At 41.6% G+C, this 24,166-nt stretch overlaps 1 protein-coding gene across 2 annotated transcripts in view; it reads right to left on the bottom strand.

Annotated features, from left to right (window-relative positions):
* rab36 (RAB36, member RAS oncogene family) overlaps window positions 1-6,071 on the bottom strand; it is a 78,084-nt gene extending 72,013 nt beyond the window's left edge. For both annotated transcript variants that reach the window (XM_072277537.1, XM_072277543.1), the window contains exon 1: window positions 5,757-6,071. In XM_072277537.1, the coding sequence (XP_072133638.1) occupies window positions 5,757-5,825 (69 nt within the window). In that variant the 5' untranslated portion in view covers window positions 5,826-6,071. The remainder of the gene's footprint in view (window positions 1-5,756) is intronic.
* Between the last annotated feature and the right edge of the window lie 18,095 nt (window positions 6,072-24,166).

Below are 24,166 nucleotides of genomic sequence, written 5' to 3'. Positions count from 1 at the left end.
TAGAACAAGAGGCTATCAAGATATGTATGGCAAGGTAAAAGGCCTAGAGTTCGTCTCAAAACTTTGCAATTAGCCAAGGAAAAGGGGGGATGGGAACCTACCTTCTCTTAGAGATTAATATTTTGCAGCACAGTTGAGAGCTGTGATATGCTGGTGCAACCCATCATATGACAGTCAATGCAAAAACATTGAGGAGGGGATACTTTCCAACCCCATACAGGCAATTTTGGCTGATAACAACCTACAAAGTTACATAAATACTATTGATAACCCGTGGGTGAAATGAACTCTTAAAATATGGAAAAGTATTATAAAAGAATATAAGATAGAGAGAGACATTACAATTCTTAAGTGGTATGCATATGACTCAGATTTTACGCCGAACAAACTGGATGCTAGATTTAAGGCCAGGACAGCTAAAGGAATAACAGCTATCTGCAATATAATGAAAGAAGGAACACTGTTCAGTTTTGAAATGCTCAAAGAGAAACACTTATTAGAAAAACAAGACTTTTACCGGTATTTACAGATGCGACAGTATGTTAATAGGACGGTTAAAAATGTAACCAAGTACATGTTTGATAGAGCTATTTAGAAAAGCATATAATTCAGACAACGGTAGTAGAATAATTTCAAGCGTGTATAAGGATTCGTCAAATCTTAAAACACATTCGACTTCATACATTAAAACAAAATGGGAGAAGGAAGGAGGGTTAGTGATATTTGAGGAAGACTGGACAATAAAATGGAGGTATCAATGAAAGTGTACCAGTTCACAGAAATGGAGGGAGTTCGGGTGGAAAAACTTGATAAGATATTTTATTACACCCTCTCAGAAATCCGATGATGATAGTAACCTCCCTGTTTGCTGGAGAAATTGTGGAAATCAAAATTGAAACCATTATTGTATTTTCTGGGAATGCCCCATTATCACAGACTATTGGAATGGGATACACAATGCCCTACAAGGCATCTTTAAATGTGAAATACCCTTAGAATGTAAGACCATATATTTTGGGTATATACCTCAAGAATGGTTGAAAAGAGATAAATATTTAATGAATATACTGCTGGTGGCTGGTATAAAGACCCTTACCAGGAAATGGTTATCACAGGGGAGCCCAACTTTATTTGTATGGATGGAAATTACAATGGGCATTTACCAAATGGAGAAGATAACAGCATCTGTTAATCATAAGTTGGAATGATTTGATTCATACTGGGATAAATGGTTTAACTACATAACACCTCATAGACCTGATTTTATTCTCACAAGTCAGTGAATATGTTCTTAAAAAAAAAATCACTCCCTACTTTGTACATGATTTTCTTCTTTTGATTGTTCTTTCTTTCCTCTCCTTTCTGTAAGTGCATACCTCAGATAAATACTATGTGGAGATTTGTGACAAATATGAATGTATGATATATATGTACAGTATCTGAAATACATCTTATGGAAATGTTTGTTTGATGATGAACTTCAATAAAAAATAAATTACAAAAAAAGAAAACTTGAAACTATGACTGGATAAAATGCACTCACAATAAAACAATGGCTGTTGTTAATTAATACACGAGGATATAAAAGTGCTATACAAATGTATTTCCTTTCAGTTTCTGAAATTGGACATGAGACAGTCTAGCTTAAGATATTAAGGTTTGTATGTGTTGCTCTAGCTTAAGATGTCATATTTCTCTCCCCATCACTAATTGCAGAGATATCAAGATTTACTTGTACTGTTAAATCATCTATCTTTCTCTGCTCTGACTTTACCAATGGATACAGGAGGCTTGTTGATATCTAAACAATAAAATGCCCACCTGCTTTCTATATTATCATAATATTTGTATGACTCAATGCTCTCACTGCCACGGCCCAGGTTCGATTCCGAGTCCAGGAAGAATGTTACTGTAAAAGGTCTGGATAGAATAGAGTTTGTCAAATGTGTTCAGGAAAGTTTCATTAATCAATATGTAGAGGTACCTACTGGAGAGGGACAAGACAGGGCAGATGACAGAAGCGTGTGTAAGGGGACACTTTGGATTCAGTGATCACCATTCCACTAGTTTCAAGATTTCCTTTGGGATCCATCTGCAATTATGGAGAATCTGACTGATCCTTGGGTTAAGTTTCTAAATTAGAAAAAGGCCACTTTTGATGGCATCAGAGGTGGCAGGTGTGAATTGAGATAGGGTGTTTTCTAGCAAAGGAATGCTTGGTAAGTGGAATATTGAGAACAAGATTTGTATTTTTTTTGCTAGAATAAAAGCAAGGCTAACAGGATTAGGGAACCTTGGTTTTCAGGGGATATTGAAGCCCTGGTTAAGAAGAAGGAGACACTTAGGATCAAATAAGACACTTGAGGAATATAAGAAATGCAAGAGAACACTTAAGAGGGAAATTACAAGGGTTAAAGGAAGGCACAAGGTTGCTCTGGAAGATGAAAGAGAATCCCAAGAACTGTGACAGATATATTAAGAGCAAAAGGATAGCAAGGGACAAAATTCTTCCTCTTCAAAAATGGGCGTGATCATGAATGCATGTAGCTGAAACAGATAGGGGAGATTTTAAATGGATATTTTGCATCTGTATTTACTTGGTGTACAAAACAGAGGCAAAAGAACAATGAGGTCATGGACTGTATCCAGATTACAGAAAAGAAGGTACTTGATGCACGAGGCAAATTAGGGTGGATAAATCCAAAGTGCCCCCTCGGACCTTGTAGGAGGATAGTACAGAAATTGCAGATGCCCTGGCAGAGATACTTAAAACATCCTTAGCCACAGGTGAGGCTCTGGAGGACAGAAGGATAGTAAATGGTCTAAGAACAAGATGGGAAATCACAGGCTAGTATGCCTGACATCAGTCATGGGTAAGTTATTGTAAGGGATAGGATATACAAGCACAGTGGATTCTAGTTAATTGGGACACATCAGGACCAGTACGATTTGGCCCAATTAAGCGGCTGCCCCAAATTAGCTGAAGTTTCATGAAAATAGTTAAAAGGCATAATAATGACAATCTACAATTTAACTAAGTAACAATTTATGATTTAAATGAAATATAGAACAAATTAGAACACTACCAATACCTCTGCAGTATTAGTAAAACTGTGTATTAGTTCCTAAAAGCTATTGACGTTAGAATTCATCTGTCATGTTCTTACGATTGACTGTAAATGAACAAAATTGGCACAGATTATACAGGAAAAATACCAATAAGCTAGAAAGATTGCAAAACAAATTTACAAGGATGTTTTCAGGATGTGAATTACTGGGAAAGGTTGAATAAATTAAAACTTAATTCCCTAGAGTGTAGGAGAATGAGGGGAGGTCTTTTCAAGGTATTCAAAATTGTGAGGGATATAGCCAGGGTAAATACATGCAGGCTTTCCCCCGAGGCAGGGTGCACCTGGAAATAGAGGTCGTAAGTTTAGTGTGAAAGGTGAAATATTTAGGGAGAAACTGAGAGGGAATTCGATATAATTCATTCTTGAATATATTCAGTGATTCAGTTACCTCAGCCTTCTGCAGCACGGAATTCCAGTAAGTGATTTCTCCTCATCTCAGTCCTAATCATTTTAACTTGTTTCCAGAGATTCTGAAGCCTGTTGTTATTGGCTATGGAGAGACCGATGGCAAATCAAATTTTCCAGATTTGCAGAAAATCAAAACTTATTAAGTATCATCTTTATTCTGCAAACTGTGATGGTTTATTCTAAAAGTGAATCTGAACAAATGCCTATTACTATTTTAACAATTACACTTGCATCATACACTGGGATGCTCTCTTCAGTTACCTGATGAGGTAACCATAGCCTTTGGCCAGGGGCAGATGTTGTCAGGTGATGCTCAACCTTCATAGAGTGTTTCGACCCTTAACCACTACACTCTTCGGTTGGTGGGTCAGTGGTGGTGGCCAAATCACTGCCCATCTGCTCCTGACTTCCAGCTCTACTCCTCTCTCCTGCTCCATATCCAGCAAGAGGCTTTTCCTGCTTCCTCCCCAATCCTGCCAGCTGCTTGGTTCTTGCTCTTTTCATCAAGGCCCTGCGCAGACAGCGACCTCCATGCCAACCTTGCAGGGAAACCTCTACTGCTGATCTCCATGGGGAAGTAGCCACATCTGCCATACTTTGTCCCTGCACTCCTGGACCAAGGACTGGTAGTTCAGGGCCTTTGTTTCATGATGTTTTTCATTGCATCCTTCCTCCCATGGTTCTGTGAGCTCCACTAGGATGATTTTCTTATCTTCACTGGACCGCACAATGTCTGGTCAAAGTGTGGTTTACACCACCTCCGGGAACTGCGGCTTCCTCCCCACATTGACCCTCATCTCCCATAATTTGGCAGTTTGCAGCAGATTGGATTTAGGCCTCTTTGATATGACTGGTGTGGCTCTCTCCTTGATGAAAATAACTGCCCTGTTTGCCTCTCTGCCAGATGGTCTCTTTTTACATCTTTCCCACTCCAGTGTGTCAGCAAGGGTCAACAGGACCTTGTCGTGGTGCCACCTATACTGTCCTTGTGTTAAAGCTGCTTTGCATCCTGTGTGAATCTATTGAGAGTTGAGCAGCAGTAAACACAGAAGGCTGAGCAATGTCCTCTTCTGACAGAACATAATCAGCTAATTTAATAGATTGTGAATTAGCTAAATCCGAGATTTCAGAATCAGGTTTATTATCAAAGTACATATGTCACCATATACAACCCTGAGATTCATTTTCTTGTGGGCATGCACAGTAAATCCAAGAAACATAATGGAATCGCTGAAAGACCGCACTCAATAGGATGGACAAGCAACCAACATGCAAAAGACAACAAACTGTGCAAATACAAAGGAAAAACTAATAACAATAAATAAATTAGCAATAAGTATCAAGAATGTGAGATGAAGCGTTCTTGAAAGTCAGCCCATAGGTTGAGGGAGCAGTTCAGTAATAAGACCAGTTAAGTTGAATAAAATTATCCCTACTGGTTCAAAAGCCAGATGGTTGAGGAGTAATAACAGTTCTTAAACCTGGTGGTGTGGGTTCTGAGGCTCCTGTACTTTCTTCCTGATGGCAGCTGCGAGAAAAGAGCATAGCCTGGGTGGTGGGGATCTCTGATGATGGTTGTTGCTTTTCTGAGTCAGCGTTCCGTGAAGGTGTGCTCAGAGGTGGGGAGGGCTTTACCCGTGATGGGCTGGGCCGTATCCACTGCTTTTTGTAGGATTTTCTGTTCAAGGGCATTTGTGCGTCCCTCCCAGGCTGTGATATGGCTATATACTCTCCACCACACATCTACGGAAGTTTGTCAGTTTTACATGTCATGCCGAATCTTCACAAACTCCTCAGGAAGTAGAGGCGCTGCCGTGCATTCTTCGTAATTGCACTTCCTTCATAATGGCCAGGACAGAGTCTATGAAATGATAACACCAAGGTATTTAAAGTTGCTGGCCTTCTCCACCTCTGATCCCCAATGACGACTGGCTTCTGGACCTCCGAATTCCTCCTCCTGAGGTCAAATCAGCTTCTTAGTCTTGCTGACATTGAGTCCGGTCTGGAGTCCTTGGTCTTGCTTAGTGCATAGCAAACTGCTTGTGTTGGGAAATGCATCCTGTCTGAATAAAATCAGCCGATAAAGATAGATATGTCTACAAACTTGGAGGAACTACCTTAGTTCTAATTTCTGCTGCTGAAACAAAACAACCGGCACCATTAAACACAGCCCGCCCCCGCCCCCGATCAGATGCTGTTAAAATATTACAGACGTACCTTGGGGAACCTGGAGATCACTCTGTCCCTGCTGACGGGCGGAGTGTATATGAAGACACCGTTATTCATGCCGTTCGCTCCTGCTGTAAATCCCAGAGAGGCTGCAGGCCCAGAAGCACGACACTATCAGAGCGGGGGCGGCAATGCACCAACTCCTTCCTTCAAGGGTGGTGTCACCTGTTAAGCTTACTTCTCCCTGATCCGGTGGGGGGGGGGTGCAGTAAGTGAAAAGTTTATGGGTGCAAACATTTACACAGAAACAACCATCTCCAAACACCTGCGCTTCTTGATAGCTTCCATGGCAACCAGCGTCTCCAGCCTGTAGCACTGACGTCGGCATGGGAGGAGCCTGATTTAAGAACTTCTGTGTTTTCCCCCGCTTTCAGCCGGGCTCGCGTTCTTGCAAGCGGCGTTAGCGGTAGTTATTGATTTTATTAATTTTTACTTAAATCAGTCAAACTTAATGTCTTTTGGGTTGACATCATGACTCATGATCTCCGAGTAATTTCCTGTAAAATCTGTGGAAGGGTTGCAGTGATGATGCTGTAATCTAGCCTATTGAAACGCTATGGGCAGTGAAGTCTGAGACAAATTGTTCATTTAGTAATTATCGGGGCCCCGGGCACCGAATTTGATAGTTTTGTGGCTGTCATCCTTACACACTATCATCATGTTTCCAATCTTCCTTTCCAAAGTTCCTGAAGGCAGTATATATATTTTTGCAGATACGATATCAGCGTTTAAGAGACTCTTAGACACGTAAATATAAGACCATAAGACACAGGAGCAAAATTAGCCTATTCGGCCCAACGAGTCTCTTCTGCCAATCTATCATCCCCATTCTCCTGACTTCTCCCTGTAACCTTTGCACCCAGACTAATCAAGAACCTGTCACCCTGCGCTTTAAATATACCCAATGACTTGGCCTCCACAGCCGTCCATGACAATGCATTGCACAGACTCAACACCTTCTGGCTAAAGACATTAGCCATCTCTGTTCTAAAGAGACCTCCTTCTTTTCTGAGGCTAGAATCCGCCACTGTAGGAAATATCTTTTCCACTTCCACTCCATCTAGGCATTTCAATATGCAATAGATTTTAATGATATCTCCCTCATGCTTCTAAACTCCAGCAAGTACAGGCCCAGAGACATCAAACACACCTCAAACAAGTTAATCCTTTCATTCCTAGGATAGTTCTCAAATCTCCTCTGGACCCTCTCCAATTCTAGTACATCCTTTCTCAGGTAAGGGACCCAAAATTGCTCACTCTACTCCAAGTGCAGTCTGACCAATGCCTTATAAAGCTTTAGCATTATATTCTTGCTTTTATACTTTAATCCTCTTGAAATGAATGCTAACATTGCATTTGGCTTCCTTGCCACCGACTCAACCAGAATGAGAACACCCATGTCTCTGATTTCTGAATTTTCTCCCCATTTAGAAAATAGTTTACACCTTTATTCCTCCTGCCACAGTGTGTAACCATACACTTCCCTACACTGTACGCCATCTGCCACTTCTTTGCCCATTCTCCTAATCTGTTCAAGTCCTTCTGCAGACTCCTTGCTTCCTCATCACTACCTATTTTGTATCATCTGCAGACTTGTATTCTCTGATACTAACCATTAATCCCATCATCTAGATAGTTCAAAGGTTCAAGTTAATATCAGAGAATGCCTACAGTATACGACCTGAAATCCTTACTCTTCACAGACATCCACGAAACAGAGAGAAAAAAGAAAACCCAAAGGCTCAATGACAGAAAGAAGTTAGAACCCCAAAGCAGAGATAAAGGAGAACATTGACATAATATGGATCATATATAAGTGAAAGAGATCTAGTTTAAATCAGAAACACAAGGAAGTTTGTAGATGCTGGAAATCCAAAGCAGTAAGAAGGGTCTCAGCCCAAAATGTCAACTATCTATTCATTTCCATAGATGCTGCCTGACCTGCTGAGTTCCTCCAGCATTTTGTGTGTGTTGCTTTAGTTTAATTCAGTTCGGTGTAGACATCATGAGCTAAAGAGCCTGTTCCTTTGCTGCATTGCTCTATGTATTGGAAGATGCCCATGTGTATGTACACGGCCCTCTGGGTGTGACCTCACTGACACTCTTTATAGCTGTGGCAAGGCTTCACATTTTTCCTGCTCTACACTGCTGGCAATAAAGACTAAAATTCCATGTGCCCTCCCATTTTTTAAAACTTTCTGTATTTCACGTACAGGGCACTCAGATCTCTCTGAACAACAACATTCATTAGATTTATAGCATGTAATTTGTGCTGTGTGTTTATTATGATAACTTGTCACCTGAGTGGGTGTGTGGTAAAAGTGAAGGGGATAAGTTATTTCACAGCAGTTTGTAGCTTGGGACTGTGGAGGTCCTATCTTTGCCGATTACTGATGTAACGCTCAATAATGCCAATTATTGCTAATTGCCAATAAAGGATCAAAGTAAGAGATTCAACTCTTTGGAGCAATCATTGGAGCTGTGGGCATGTCAGGCAAATATAACATATCCATCTGGGGTCGCAAGCTGGCAGCAATTGTTTGTTTTGATTTTTGGATCAAGTTTTGCCACTACATTTTGTCAGCAAAGGTTTTGATAGTTATACCAAATAAACAGCAACTTGTCAGGAACAAAGGTGATGAACTGAGAGCTTGGATACATACATGGAATTATGATGTAGTGGCCATTACAGAGACTTGGCTGGCACCAGGGCAGGAATGGATTCGCAATATTCCTGGATTTCAGTGCTTTAAAAGGGTTAGAGAGGGCGGAAAAAGGGGAGGAGGGGTGGCATTACTGGTCAGGGATACTATTATAGCTCCAGAAAGGGTGGGTAATGTAGCAGGATCCTCTTTTGAGTCAGTATGGGTGGAAGTCAGGAACAGGAAGGGAGCAGTTACTCTATTGGGAGTATTCTATAGGCCCCCTGGTAGCAGCAGAGATACAGAGGAGCAGATTGGGAGGCAGATTTTGGAAAGGTGCAAAAATAACAGGGTTGTTATCATGGGTGACTTTAACTTCCCTAATATTGATTGGCACCTGATTAGTTCCAAGGGTTTAGATGGGGCAGAGTTTGTTAAGTGTGTCCAGGACAGATTCCTGTCACAGTACGTGGACAGGCCGAGTAGGGGGAATGCCATACTAGGTAATACTAGGTAATGAACCGGGTCAGGTCACAGATCTCTCAGTGGGTGAGCATCTGGGGGACAGTGACCACTGCTCCCTGGCCTTTAGCATTATCATGGAAAAGGATAGAATCAGAGAGGGCAGGAAAATTTTTAATTGGGGAAGGGCAAATTATGAGGCTATAAGGCTAGAACTTGCGGGTGTGAATTGGGATGATGTTTTTGCAGGGAAGTATACTATGGACATGTGGTCGATGTTTAGAGATCTCTTGCAGGATGTTAGGGATAAATTTGGCCCGGTGAGGAAGATAAAGAATGGTAGGGTGAAGGAACCATGGGTGACAAGTGAGGTGGAAAATCTAGTCAGGTGGAAGAAGGCAGCATACATGAGGTTTAGGAAGCAGGGATCAGATGGGTCTATTGAGGAATATAGGAAAGCAAGAAAGGAGCTTAAGAAGGGGCTGAGAAGAGCAAGAAGGAGGCGTGAGAAGGCCTTGGAGAGTAGGGTAAAGGAAAACCCCAAGGCATTCTTCAATTATGTGAAGAAAAAAGGATGACTGGTGTGAAGGTAGGACTGATTAGAGATAAAGGTGGGAAGATGTGCCTGGAGGCTGTGGAAGTGAGTGAGGTCCTCAATGAATACTTCTCTTCGGTGTTCACCAATGAGAGGGAACGTGATGACAGTGAGGACAATATAAGTGAGGTTGATGTTCTGGAGCATGTTGATATTAAGGGAGAGGAGGTGTTGGAGTTGTTAAAATATATTCGGACGAGTAAGTCCCCAGGGCCTGACGGAATATTCCCCAGGCTGCTCCACGAGGCAAGGGAAGAGATTGCTGAGCCTCTGGCTAGGATCTTTATGTCCTCGTTGTCCATGGGAATGGTACTGGAGGATTGGAGGGAGGCGAATGTTGTCCCCTTGTTCAAAAAAGGTGGTAGGGATAGTCTGGGTAATTATAGACCAGTGAGCTTTACATCTGTGCTGGGAAAGCTGTTGGAAAAGATTCTTAGAGATAGGATCTCTGGGCATTTAGAGAATCATGGTCTGATCAGGGGGACAGTCAGCATGGCTTTGAGAAGGGCAGATCGTGTCTAACAAGCCTGATAGAGTTCTTTGAGGAGGTGATCAGGCATATAGATGAGGGTAGTGCAGTGGATGTGATCTATATGGATTTTAGTAAGGCATTTGACAAGGTTCCATACGGTAGGCTTATTCAGAAAGTCAGAAGGCATGGGATCCAGGGAAGTTTGGCCAGGTGGATTCAGAATTGGCTTGCCTGCAGAAGGCAGAGGGTAATGGTGGAGGGAGTACATTCAGATTGGAGGATTGTGACTAGTGGTGTCCCACAAGGATCTGTTCTGGGACCTCTACTTTTCATGATTTTTATTAACGACCTGGATATGAGGGTAGAAGGGTGGGTTGGCAAGTTTGCAGATGACACAAAGGTTGGTGGTGTTGCAGATAGTGTAGAGGATTGTTAAAGATTGCAGAGGGACTTTGGTAGGATGCAGAAGTGGGCTGAGAAGTGGCAGATGGAGTTCAACCCGGAGAAGTGTGAGGTGGTACACTTTGGAAGGACAAACTCCAAGGCAGAGTACAAAGTAAATGGCAGGATACTTGGTAGTGTGGAGGAGCAGAGGGATCTGGGGTTACATGTCCACAGATCCCTGAAAGTTGCCTTACAGGTGGATAGGGTAGTTAAGAAAGCTTATGGGGTGTTAGCTTTCATAAGTCGAGGGATAGAGTTTCAGAGTCGCGATGTAATGATGCAGCTCTATAAAACTCTGGTTAGGCCACACTTGGAGTACTGTGTCCAGTTCTGGTTGCCTCATTATAGGAAGGATGTGGAAGCATTGGAAAGGGTACAGAGGAGATTTACCAGGATGCTGCCTGGTTTAGAGAGTATGCATTATGATCAGAGATTAAGGGAGCTAGGGCTTTACTCTTTGGAGAGAAGGAGGATGAGAGGAGACATGATAGAGGTGTACAAGATAATAAGAGGAATAGATAGAGTGGATAGCCAACGCCTCTTCCCCAGGGAACCACTGCTCAATACAAGAGGACATAGCTTTAAGGTAAGGGGTGGGAAGTTCAAGGGGGATATTAGAGGAAGGTTTTTTACTCAGAGAGTGGTTGGTGCGTGGAATGCACTGCCTGAGTCTGTGGTGGAGGCAGATACACTAGTGAAGTTTAAGAGACTACTAGACAGGTATATGGAGGAATTTGAGGTGAGGGCTTATATGGGAGGCAGGGTTTGAGGGTCGGCACAACATTGTGGGCTGAAGGGCCTGTACTGTGCTGTACTATTCTATGTTCTATGTTCTAAGTTCTATGTTTTTACCAAACAACAACCTTTTTTTGTTATTCACGCTATGTGTTCGGTTTGAAACACAGTTTTGAAGTGGTCAAGATTGCTGTGACCAGCTGTGTAGTGGTGGTTGCCTTAAGTGTTCAATCCTTGGTTCAGTTGAAATGCTCAAGAATTGAAATAATTGAATTGCTTCTATTGTTGAAAAGCTGAATTGAAACTACCATTGTTTGGTCTGATAGACAAAATTATTTCAGCTGGAAGCAGTGACCTTGAAGCTGAGGGAGCAATTAAGCAAACATAACACGTTAAAGGTCAGTTCCCTGGGCGAAATGAAAATATATATGAAGTCAGAGATCAAGCTGTGACTGTATATAAAGGTGATGGTTTACAGAATGGCATGCACGTTGAAGACAGCATGTCTAATATGCATGGAGCATATTCTGTTGCTAGCAAGATATCCAGTGAATCTAATATCACATCGGTACACATTTAAATGGAGGCTTATTTAGCTGAATTGCATGCAAGACAACAAATATTGAGGGATAAGCACGGCTTGGACGAAAAGGTTGAACACTTCAAAGAGACCAGGAACAGCTTTGAAGAAGCCAGGAACAAGTGGAACAGCTTTGGAGGAAGATGGAGGAGCGTAAGTTGCTGAAGAAATTGCAGCCACAATAGCCAGAATTAAAGTGCCAGAGCTTTAAGTGCTAAATGTGCTACTGCAGAGCAGTTTTCTAGTGAGAGTTCCTATGTTGACATGCAACAGAGAAAATCCAACATACTCGATGTCAAAGTGGATACATTTGAGAATCAAAACTTTACAAGCCATGAGTTTGAATCCCAAGTGGTAGTTCACTCTCAGCCAGTACTAAAGAGGTACTCTGAACCTATGCTATATCTAATAGCACAAGGTGCTTCTGTGAACATTGACTTACGATGTGATGACACTCATGTTTCAGATGATAAAGGTTGAACTGCCACACTGGAAGCCATAAAGAAACAAAAGGGAATTAACAAGAATCGTGATGCAACAACAAAGCATTGCATCTCTGCCTAAAAGAGAGATTCAAATCTTCAGTGGCAATCCGTTGCAGAGTCCTCTATTTATGAGGGCTTTCGAGAATAGCATTGAAGGCAAGACGGATAACTATGATGACCATCTCTATTTTCTCGAACAGTACAGTACAGTGCCCTAGAGAGCTTGTCAAAGGTGCGGCTGGTTCAGAGCAGGGATATCTAAAGGCCCAAGCTTTATTATAGGAACGTCTTACTGATGAGTACAAAATTGCTGCTGCCTACATGGAAAAGGCTCTTTCTTGGCGACATATCAAATCAGAAGCTGTGAAAGCTCTTCAAGACTGCAGTCTTTTTCTTGTTGCAATACCATGGAAGACATGCAGGCCATGCATGAGTTGAACATGCCTGCTAATATCAAAATTGTCCTAAATAAATTACACAATGAAATTTTTTTAAAAATGGAGATCGGCAATGTAAAAGCTACAAGAAAGGCATAACCGTAAGGTTACTTTCACTGACTTTGTTGATTTACATAGAACATAGAATAGTACAGCACAGTATAGGCCCTTCGGCCCACAATATTGTGCTGACCCTCAAACCCTGCCTCCCATATAAGCCCCCACCTTAAATTCCTCCATATACCTGTCTAGTAGTCTCTTAAACTTCACTAGTGTATCTGCCTCCACCACAGACTCAGGCAGTGCATGCCCACGCACCAACCACTCTCTGAATAAAAAACCTTTCTCTAATATCCCCCTTGAACTTCCCAACCCTTACCTTAAAGCCATGTCCTCTTGTATTGAGCAGTGGTGCCCTGGGGAAGAGGCACTGGCTATCCACTCTATCTATTTCTCTTATTATCTTGTACACCTCTATCATGTCTCCTCTCATCCTCCTCCTCTCCAAAGAGTAAAGCCCTAGCTCCCTTAATCTCTGATCATAATGCATACTTTCTAAACTCAGGCAGCATCCTGGTAAATCTCCTCTGTACCCTTTCCAATGCTTCCACATCCTTTCTATAGTGAGGTGACCAGAACTGGACACAGTACTCCAAGTGTGGCCTAACCAGAGTTTTTCATTGAAAGGCAAGTGAAGATTGCTGCACACCCAGTGTTTAGAAAGAAATACAATGCTACATCATCTGCAGTAAGCAAATGCGTGTACAAAACTGATCACAAACTTGCTCTCAAGCTAAAGGAGGCAGTTTTGCCACTACTGTGGCTACTGTGGAAAGTGAAAATGAGCCTGGAGCTGATGAGAAGGGTGCATATTCAGAACAAGCCATGAATGAAGCAAACACAGTAGCGAGTACTGCCCTGGAACCTAATGAATTTAAGAGTTAATGGGATTTCAGTTTTGTGCTTGGATGAGCTTTGGCAGCAGTGTTTCAAGATAAACTTCCTGAATGCAGTTAAAAGGGACAACCAGATTTAGCGGAAGAGCACAATCCAGAATGGACAGTTTACCAAAAGAGGACATTTGTGTAAATGTTGAGATTTTATGTCTCCTGTGTCTTAGTAGCACGTAGTTGTAATTATCACAGTATAATAATTAGGGGTTGGAATGCAGGAGCCATGTATTCTGTGCTGTGTGTTTTTTATGGTAACTAGTCACCTGAGTGGGTGTGTGGTAAAAGCAAAGGGGGCAAGTTACATATTCATGATTATTTCATGGCAATATGCAGCTTGGGACCGTGGAAGTTATATCTTTGCTGACTGCTGAAATAATGTTTAATTGTGTTTTTGCTAATTGCTAATAAGGGACCAAAATAAGGAATTCAATTCTTTAGAGCAATCGTTGGAGTTGTGGGCATGTCACACAAGTATAAAATTTCTCTCTGGGGTTGCAGGCTTGGCAGTTGTTTTGTTTTAATTTTTGGACTAACTTTTGTCACCACATATAGTATTTCAATTCTTTGCACCTTGACGGTCTCATATTTCTCCACAACTTACTGGAGTTCCTTCGCCACTCCTCCTCATAATTTACATTCTTCCTTTTCTCACAGGCAGCCCTTCAGGTCAAAATTTACTGGCTTCAACCCAGGGGCCATTATGGGATCTGCAGGCTGACCTCAGGTAGTCCAGGAGATGTTTGATTGGATGAGGGATGGAGGTTTGCTGTTTTGCTGTTATCATGGTTTTCCATGAGCAGCTGAGAGTCACATGCTTCTCAGTACTTTTCTGGATGTTCTGTCTCTATTTTGATTGGTCAAGAGCCAGTGATTCTCACAGTGGATGTGGTATATTTGGATTTTCAGAAGGCTTTTGACAAGGTCCCACACAGGAGATTAGTGTGCAAACTTAAAGCACACGGTATTGCGGGTAAGGTATTGGTGTGGGTGGAGAGTTGGTTAGCAGACAGGAAGCAAAGAGTGGGAATAAACGGGACATAGAAACATAGAAACATAGAAAATAGGTGCAGGAGTAGGCCATTCGGCCCTTCGAGCCTGCACCGCCATTTATTATGATCATGGCTGATCATCCAACTCAGAACACCGCCCCAGCCTTCCCTCCATACTCCCTGATCCCCGTAGCCACAAGGGCCATATCTAACTCCCTCTTAAATATAGCCAATGAACTGGCCTCAACTGTTTCCTGTGGCAGAGAATTCTACAGATTCACCACTCTCTGTGTGAAGAAGTTTTTCCTAATCTCAGTCCTAAAAGGCTTCCCCTCTATCCTCAAACTGTGACCGGCGGTGACTAGTGGGGTACCGCAAGGCTCAGTGCTGGGACTTCAGTTGTTTACAATATATATTAATGACTTGGATGAAGGAATTAAATGCAGCATCTCCAAGTTTGCGGATGACACGAAGCTGGGTGGCAGTGTTAGCTGTGAGGAGGATGCTAAGAGGATGCAGGGTGACTTGGATAGGTTGGGTGAGTGGGCAAATTCATGGCAGATGCAATTTAATGTGGATAAATGTGAAGTTATCCACTTTGGTGGCAAAAATAGGAAAACAGATTATTATCTGAATGGTGGCCGATTAGGAAAAGGGGAGGTGCAACGAGACCTGGGTGTCATTATACACCAGTCATTGAAAGTGGGCGTGCAGGTACAGCAGGCGGTGAAAAAGGCGAATGGTATGCTGGCATTTATAGCGAGAGGATTTGAGTACAGGAGCAGGGAGGTACTACTGCAGTTGTACAAGGCCTTGGTGAGACCACAGCTGGAGTATTGTGTGCAGTTTTGGTCCCCTAATCTGAGGAAAGACATCCTTGCCATAGAGGGAGTACAAAGAAGGTTCACCAGATTGATTCCTGGGATGGCAGGACTTTCATATGAAGAAAGACTGGATGAACTGGGCTTGTACTCGTTGGAATTTAGAAGATTGAGGGGGGATCTGATTGAAACGTATAAGATCCTAAAGGGATTGGACAGGCTAGATGCAGGAAGATTGTTCCCGATGTTGGGGAAGTCCAGAACGAGGGGCCACAGTTTGAGGATAGAGGGGAAGCCTTTTAGGACCGAGATTAGGAAAAACTTCTTCACTCAGAGAGTGGTGAATCTGTGGAATTCTCTGCCACAGGAAACAGTTGAGGCCAGTTCATTGGCTATATTTAAGAGGGAGTTAGATATGGCCCTTGTGGCTACGGGGGTCAGGGGGTATGGAGGGAAGGCTGGGGCGGGGTTCTGAGTTGGATGATCAGCCATGATCATAATAAATGGCGGTGCAGGCTCGAAGGGCCGAATGGCCTACTCCTGCACCTATTTTCTATGTATGTTTCTATAAGTCCATAAGCATGTTACATTTTCCCAAAGAAGCTTTCAGAATGTCTCGAAGTGAGTTTTTACTGTCATTTCCATGTTTGAACATGAAGCAGTATGCATGTTTTAGGAGTCTGGTATTGGGCACATGAAAATATGCTCATCAGCGTTAAATGGATGTAATTAGAGCCTTGATTCTGGGAGCATTGACTTGGGAGAAGATCTGTGTTACTTTGCTTATTCCACCAAGGGATTGAGAGGATTTAGCAGATTTCCAGTGCTTTGAAGTGCAGGTAGTCCTCAACCCTGCAAAGTATAAGAGCATCATGAGGATTATGTTGGGTTTGAGATAATTCCCTTAGATGGTGGAACACAATACTCGTACAATGGAGACAGTAATGATTTTTTTCTTTTGATGCCTATCTATGCTGAGATGTGGCTCCTGAGATATGGAAAGTGACCCACATTTTCCAGGCTCCCACCTTGTTGTTAGGCAGCAAGAGCAACTTTGTCTTGTGAGTATTTAGTGTAAGACCCCAATTTCTTGCACTTTCTACGAAAGAATTAGTGGTGACTTGGAATTGGTTTCTGAGACTGCATGTGTGCAAGGGCCATCTGGATATTGTAGCTGAATGACTTAGGTTGAAATCACCTTAGTTCCGGAAGGAGACGACTTAAACTTCCCTCAACTTAATTTCCCAACTATATTTGTATAATCACTAAATATGGAAGCATTATACTTTCTTCCCTTTCACTTAAGCCATTTATGTGTATTGTAAATTGTTGAGGTCCCAGCACTGATCACTCTGACACAAACTAGTTACTGATTACTGATTTATCTCCATTCTTTGTTTAGTGTCAGGTAGTCAATCCTGTATCACACTCCGTTGCAGAAGATCTTAGCTTGTGCAGTAGTGTTTCATGTTTTGCCCTTCTGAATACTATCTATATAGACAAATAGACATTCAGTCATTCCTGTTTATCCACTTTCATAGATACATCCTCAAATAACTGTAATAAATTTGACAACCATTAATCCCCTTTCATAAAACTGTATTGACTGTAACCTCTTAAGATCATTCAAGTTGTGTTGTATATATAGCGGTGATATTAGCATAACGTGAATGTGGTTTGATCTTTTTATTTGTATAATTATGCAGTAAGCAGGGCAAGAGAATTTCTTGAGGTTATATTCCAAACTGAGAGCATGCTTCCACCAAAACTTAAATTTGGCTCACAATCAACAAACAAGCCTGAAATATGTATCGCCCAAAAACTTTGTCTGAAAAGAAAGAAATGTCCATTGTTATGTTACAGTTCAGTAGCTAACTGAAATCATGAACAGACTATTTTCTAAAAGTATTGTAGAGCCACAGAATGATATTACACAGAATGAAGTCAATAATTCATTGCCTCTGTACTGGATCTTTGGTAGAATTAACCAATTAATCCAACTCCTGCTTTTCTCCCCATAATCTGATGCACATTTCCCTTCATGTATTTATCTAAGTTTTATTACGACTTTATATCAGACTATCCCTAAATCTTTTAACTAGCTTTAAGAATCAATATAAATGGCATTCATCTGGCAAACAGTAACTCACACTACAGCTGACACAATGAAGGATTCAGCAAGGAATGAATGTGGACTTCATTCAGTTATGATATACATAATTGATTAACTTGGGACTTCATAAATAATTAACTCAAGCAAGGTCTGATAAACATGTTCATTATGTAAAATTGAAGGCCAAGTATGAAGGAAATAAGGACTAAAACCAGGAAAAAGTAACACAATAGCTAGCTTTTAGATTCTTAATATTATCATTTATTAAACTCTTGAACTTTCTGACTTTAAGAATTGAGAAATTATAAATTCTTTTAAATGCGTCAACTTGAAATTAGTTTAGAATCGTAATATAGATTGTTTCAAGGGTCAGCTTGAGTTGTGTACCTATTGTATAAGAAGATTTAGTTTATTTTGTAGTGTAGCTCCAGGCACCAGTGACTAAATTTCCCCTTGTGTCTATTATTTTGAATTGTTTACCATGTTATCACAATAAGATTGATAATTTTAAAGCCAAAATAAGAAACTAATAAATGCAAACAAACAACATACGTAAAAGTTGCTGGTGAACGCAGCAGGCCAGGCAGTATCTCTAGGAAGAGGTACAGTCGACGTTTCGGGCCGAGACCCTTCGTCAGGACTAACTGGAAGAAGAGATAGTAAGAGATTTGGAAGTGGGAGGGGGAGGGGGGAGATCCGAAATGATAGAAGAAAACAGGAGGGGGAGGGATGAAGCCAAGAGCTGGACAGTTGATTGGCAAAAGGGATATGAAAAGATCTTGGGACGGGAAGCCTAGGGAGAAAGAAAGGGGGAGGGGGGAATCCCAGAGGATGGGCAAGGAGTATAGTGAGAGGGACAGAGGGAGAAAAAGAGAGAAAAAATATATATAATAATAATAAATAAATAACGGATAGGATACGAAGGGGAGGTGGGGCATTAATGGAAGTTAGAGAAGTCAATGTTCATGCCATCAGGTTGGAGGCTACCCAGACGGAATATAAGGTGTTATTCCTCCAACCTGAGTGTGGCTTCATCTTGACAGTAGAGGAGGCCGTGGACAGACATATCAGAATGTGAATGGGACGTGGAATTAAAATTTGTGGCCACTGGGGGATCCTGCTTTCTCTGGCAGACAGAGCGTAGGTGTTCAGGGAAATGGTCTCCCAGCCTGCGTCGGGTCTCGCCAATATATAGAAGGCCGCATCGGGAGCACCGGACGCAGTATATCACCCCAGCCGACTCACAGGTGAAGTGTTGCCTCACCTGGAAGGACTGTCTGGGGCCCTGAATGGTGGTGAGGGAGGAAGTGTAAGGGCATGTGTAGCACTTGTTCCGCTGACAAGGATGGGTGCCGGGAGGGAGATCGGTGGGAAGGGATGGGGGGGACGAATGGAAAGGGAGTTGCGGAAGGAGCGATCCCTGCGGAAAGCAGAGAGAGGTCCCTCTCACTATACTCCTTACCCATCCTCTGGGATTCCCCCCTCCCCCTTTCTTTCTCCCTAGGCCTCCTGTCCCATGATCCTTTCATATCCCCTTTGCCAATCAACTTTCCAGCTCTTGGCTTCATCCCTCCCCCTTCAGTCTTCTCCTATCATTTTGGATCTCCTCCTCTCCCTCCCACTTTAAAATCTCTTACTATCTCTTCTTCCAGTTAGTCCTGAAAAAGGGTCTCGGCCTGAAACGTTGACTGTACCTCTTCCTAGAGATGCTGCCTGGCCTGCTGCGTTCACCAGCACCTTTTATGTGTGTTGCTTGAAATTCCAGCATCTGTAGATTTCCTCGTAAATGCAAACAAACACTTCACTGTGCCCACTCCTAAGAAAGTGCTTGCGTAAATTGCAGTCTTCTTTTGTGTTCCTCTTCCACCTTTAAAGTGATATGTCTGCACATTAATACTTGTAGGTAGACTTGTGAGAAGAAATAATAGCTGAAGTAGAGGTGCAATAAATTGTAAAAAAAGGCACTAGGCCCATTTGGATTCTTTTAGGTTTAAACCTTCTTATAAGAATTAAGGATGGATCCAAATTCAATAGACAATAGACAATAGTTTCAGGAGTAGGCTATTCAGCCCTTCAAGCCAGCACCACCATTCACTGTGATCGCGGCTGATCATCCACAATCAGTACCCTTTTCCTGCCTTCTCCCCATATCCCTTCACTCCACTATCTTTAAGAGCTCTATCTAACTCTTTCTTGAAAGAATCCAGAGAATTGGTCTCCACTGCCTTCTGAGGCAGAGCATTCCATAGAACCTCAACCTTCTGTGTGAAAAAGTTTTTCCTCAACTCCGTTCTAAATTGTCTACCCCTTATTCTTAAACTGTGGCCTCTGGTTCTGGACTCCCCCAACATCGGGAACATGTTTCCTGCCTCTAGCGTGTCCAATCCCTTAATAATCTTATATGTTTCAATCAGATCCCCTCTCATCCTCCTAATTTCCAGTGTATACAACCCCAGTTGCTCCAATCTTTCAACATATGACAGTTCCTCCATCCCGGGAATTAACCTCATGACCTACGCTGCACTCCCTCAATAGCAAGAATGTCCTTCCTCAAATTTGGAGACCAAAACTGGACACAATATTCCAGGTGTGGTCTCACCAGGGCCCTGTACAACTGCAGAAGGACCTCTTTGCTCCTATACTCAATTCCCCTTGTTATGAAGACCAGCATGCCATTAGCTTTCTTCACTGCCTGCTGTACCTGCATGCTTACTTTCAGTGACTGACGAACAAGGACACCAAGATCTCATTGTACTTCCCCTTTTCCTAACTTGACACCATTCGGATAGTAATCTGCCTTCCTGTTCTTGATACCAAAGTGGATAACCTCACAGTTATCCACATTAAACTGCATCTGCCACTCACCTAACCTGTCCAAGTCACCCTGCATTCTCATAACATCCTCCTCACATTTCACACTGCCACCCAGCTTCGTGTCATCTGCAAATTTGCTGATGTTACTTTTAATCCCTTCATCTAAATCATTAATGTATATTGTAAATAGCTGCGGTCCCAGCACCGAGCCTTGCGATATCCCACTAGTCACTGCCTGCCATTCTGAAAAGGACCCATTAATCCCTACTCTTTGTTTCCTGTCTGCCAACCAATTTTCTATCCATGTCAGTACCCTACCCCCAATACAATTTCCTCTAATTTTGCACACTAACCTCCTATGTGGGACCTTATCAAAGACTTTTTGAAAGTTCGGGTACACTACATCCACTGGCTCTCCCTTGTCCATTTTCATAGCTAAATTCTTAAAAATTTCCAAAAGATTAGTCAATTTCCCCTTCATAAATCCATGCTGACTCAGGCCTATCCTGCCACTGCTATCCAAATATGCCGCTGTTATATCTTTTATAATTGATTCCAGCATCTTCCCCACCACTGATGTCAGCTTAACTGTTTAAATTCTGGAAATAACAAGATGTGAAACTCCTTTACTATGCTAAATTTTGCAGAGTACTGAGAAATTTACCTAAATGTGTGCTTCTTTTACATACAGTATGAGAGTTTTCTTCTCCATTTGACATATTGGCATAGAAAGAAGTTGTAAATCACAGAATTGATGGAGATTGAAGTACTGTACATATCAATGTTATAATTAATTTGAATTAATTTTTTTAATCAAATAGGCTGCATATATTCAAATATTTGCTAAGTTCTTCTATGCATCATGATGTATCATAGCCTAATTGTATAGAACTAATTCAGTATTTTTATAAGATTGTCAGTTAGCAGGAATTAAAATAAGATTAAATGGGATCAGAAAATACCCTTTTGACTAAAAGACCAGCTGCCAATTACAAAAACACAATATAGTGTTCACAGTTGTAGTTGATTCTATCTCATTAAATTTTGGCAACTTTCTTTCAAACTTTCCAACGCTATTTACTTCATGTACTTCCCTAACAATCCATGTAATGTACAATTATGCCTGATAAGTTTATTTTAACAAATATTTGGAATTTTTTGATGAAATAACAGGCAGGATAGACAAAGGAGAGTCTGTGAATATTTTTTACTTGGAATCTCTGAGGGCCCTTGACAAAGTGCTGCACATGAGCCTAATTGGCTGACTGCAGGTGACAAAGAGTGGCTGCCAGTGATGTGTTGGGTCCACTACTTTTCACAATATATGTTAATGATCTGGAAGATGGAATTGATGGCTTTATGGCCGAGTTTGTGGATGATGTAAGATAGGTGGAGGGGCTGAGGAAGCAGGAAACTGCTGAAGGACTTGGATAGATTAGAAGAATGGTAGATAGAATACAGAGTGTAGGGAAGTATATGGACATGCATTTTGGTTTTAGAAATAGACGTGTAGATTATTTTCGAAATAGGGAGTGAATTCAGAAATTGGAAGTGGAAAGGGACTAGGGAGTCCTAGTACAGTATTCCCTCAGGTTAAGTCAGTAGTAAGGAGGCTGAATGAAACTTTACCATTCAGTTCAAGAGGGCGAGAATATAAAAGCAAGCATGGAACATAATGTTGAGTATTGTGAGCAATTTTGGAGCCCAGATCTAAAAAAAGATATGCTGCCTTTGGAGGGGTTAAGACCATAAGACCATAAGACAAAGGAGCAGAAGTCGGCCATTTGGCCCATCGAGTCTGCTCCGCCATTTTATCATGAGCTGATCCATTCTCCCATTTAGTCCCACTCCCCCGCCTTCTCATCATAACCTTTGATGCCTTGGCTACTCAGATACCTATCAATCTCTGCCTTAAATACACCCAATGACTTGGTATCCACTGCTGCCCGTGGCAACAAATTCCATAGATTCACCACCCTCTGACTAAAAAAAATTTCTTTGCATTTCTGTTCTGAATGGGCGCCCTTCAATCCTTAAGTCATGTCCTCTCGTACTAGACTCCCCCATCATGGGAAACAACTTTGCCACATCCACTCTGTCCATGCCTTTCAACATTCAAAATGTTTCTATGAGGTCTCCCCTCATTCTTCTAAACTCCAAGGAATAAGTCCAAGAGCGGACAAACATTCCTCATATGTTAACCCTCTCATTCCTGGAATTATTCTAGTGAATCTTCTGTGTACCCTCTCCAACGTCAGCACATCCTTTCTTAAATAAGGAGACCAAAACTGCCCACAGTACTCCAAGTGAGGTCTCACCAGCGCCTTATAGAGCTTCAACATCACATCCCTGCTCCTATACTCTATTCCTCTAGAAATGAATGCCAACATTGCATTTGCCTTCTTCACTACTGACTCAACCTGGAGGTTAACTTTAAGGGTATCCTGTACAAGGACTCCCAAGTCCCGTTGCATTTCCGAACTTTGAATTCTTTCCCCATTTAAATAATAGTCTGCCCATTTATTTTTTCTGCCAAAGTGCATAACCATACACTTTCCAACATTGTACTTCATTTGCCACTTCTCTGCCCATTCTTCCAATCTATCCAAGTCTCTCTGCAGACTCTCCGTTTCCTCAGCACTACCGGCCCCTCTACCTATCTTCGTATCGTCAGCAAACTTAGCCACAAAGCCTTCTATTCCATAATCCAAATCGTTGATGTACAATGTAAAAAGAAGCGGCCCCAACACGGACCCCTGTGGAACACCACTGGTAACCAGCAGCCAACCAGAATAGGATCCCTTTATTCCCACTCTCTGTTTCCTGCCAATCAGCCAACGCTCTATCCACGTATGTAACTTTCCCATAATTCCGTAGTACGTAATACTCTAGATGCAGCCTAACTAGACGTTTATAAAGCTGCAACTTAATTTCCTGACTTTTGAACGCAATGCCTGGACTATTAAAGATAAGTATGCCTTCTTAAGCATGTATGCCTTCTTAACCACCCTAACAATCTGAATAGCCAGTTTTCTTTCTTTCAGGGAGTTATGATCTTGGACCCCAAGATCCCTCTGCTCTTGTACGGTCTCTTTACATTTGAAGGTGCAACACTTCATATTCGGCTGGGTTTAAACTCCATCTGTCATTTCACTGCTCGTATCTGCAACTGATCCTGCTGTATTCTTGCCAGTCTTCTACATTATCCACAACACCACAAATCTTCATATCATCTGCAAACTTACTAATCCATCCATCTCCATTTTCATGAAGAAGAAGGAGGAGGAGGAAGAGGAGAGACGATGAACATAAGATTCACTCTTATAGAAAAGGGCTTTTTGAGCAATGTATTTTCTGATTCATTGTGAACAGTAACATGGAATATATTTAGATGATTAGTGATGATTTATTGTTTCAACTCGATAATGTTTATATGTTTCGCCATTTGCTTCTCAGTCTCAATTAGATTGATATTATGATGGCATAGCCCTTATCACAAGAGTAATAATGTATTTATCATTTACTTTCAACATATTTCACTGAAGCTTTCCCAAACAAGTGGTAATTACAATAAGAAAGGGGAGCAGATGACCAGGATTATTTTTGCAGTTTCACAAAGTATGGGATATTATTTAATAAATCACGAACCCTTTTCTGTTATTACTGATGATATTTTCTCAATTATTTAAGTATCATATTACTTACTTATTAACTTTTAAATAATTTTACAATTTATTTACGATAGTTTTCCTATATATAACTAAAGTAAGGAGAATAAAATGTTGAAATTTGAACTATGTAACTATTGTTCTGCAGAACTTTCTTTTTCTGTTATTTTTATAATTATCACCTCATT

The sequence above is a fragment of the Mobula birostris genome, chromosome 2 (assembly GCF_030028105.1).
Source record: "Mobula birostris isolate sMobBir1 chromosome 2, sMobBir1.hap1, whole genome shotgun sequence".
NCBI classification, from domain to species: domain Eukaryota; kingdom Metazoa; phylum Chordata; class Chondrichthyes; order Myliobatiformes; family Myliobatidae; genus Mobula; species Mobula birostris.
This window is presented reverse-complemented; position numbering and strand designations above follow the sequence as displayed.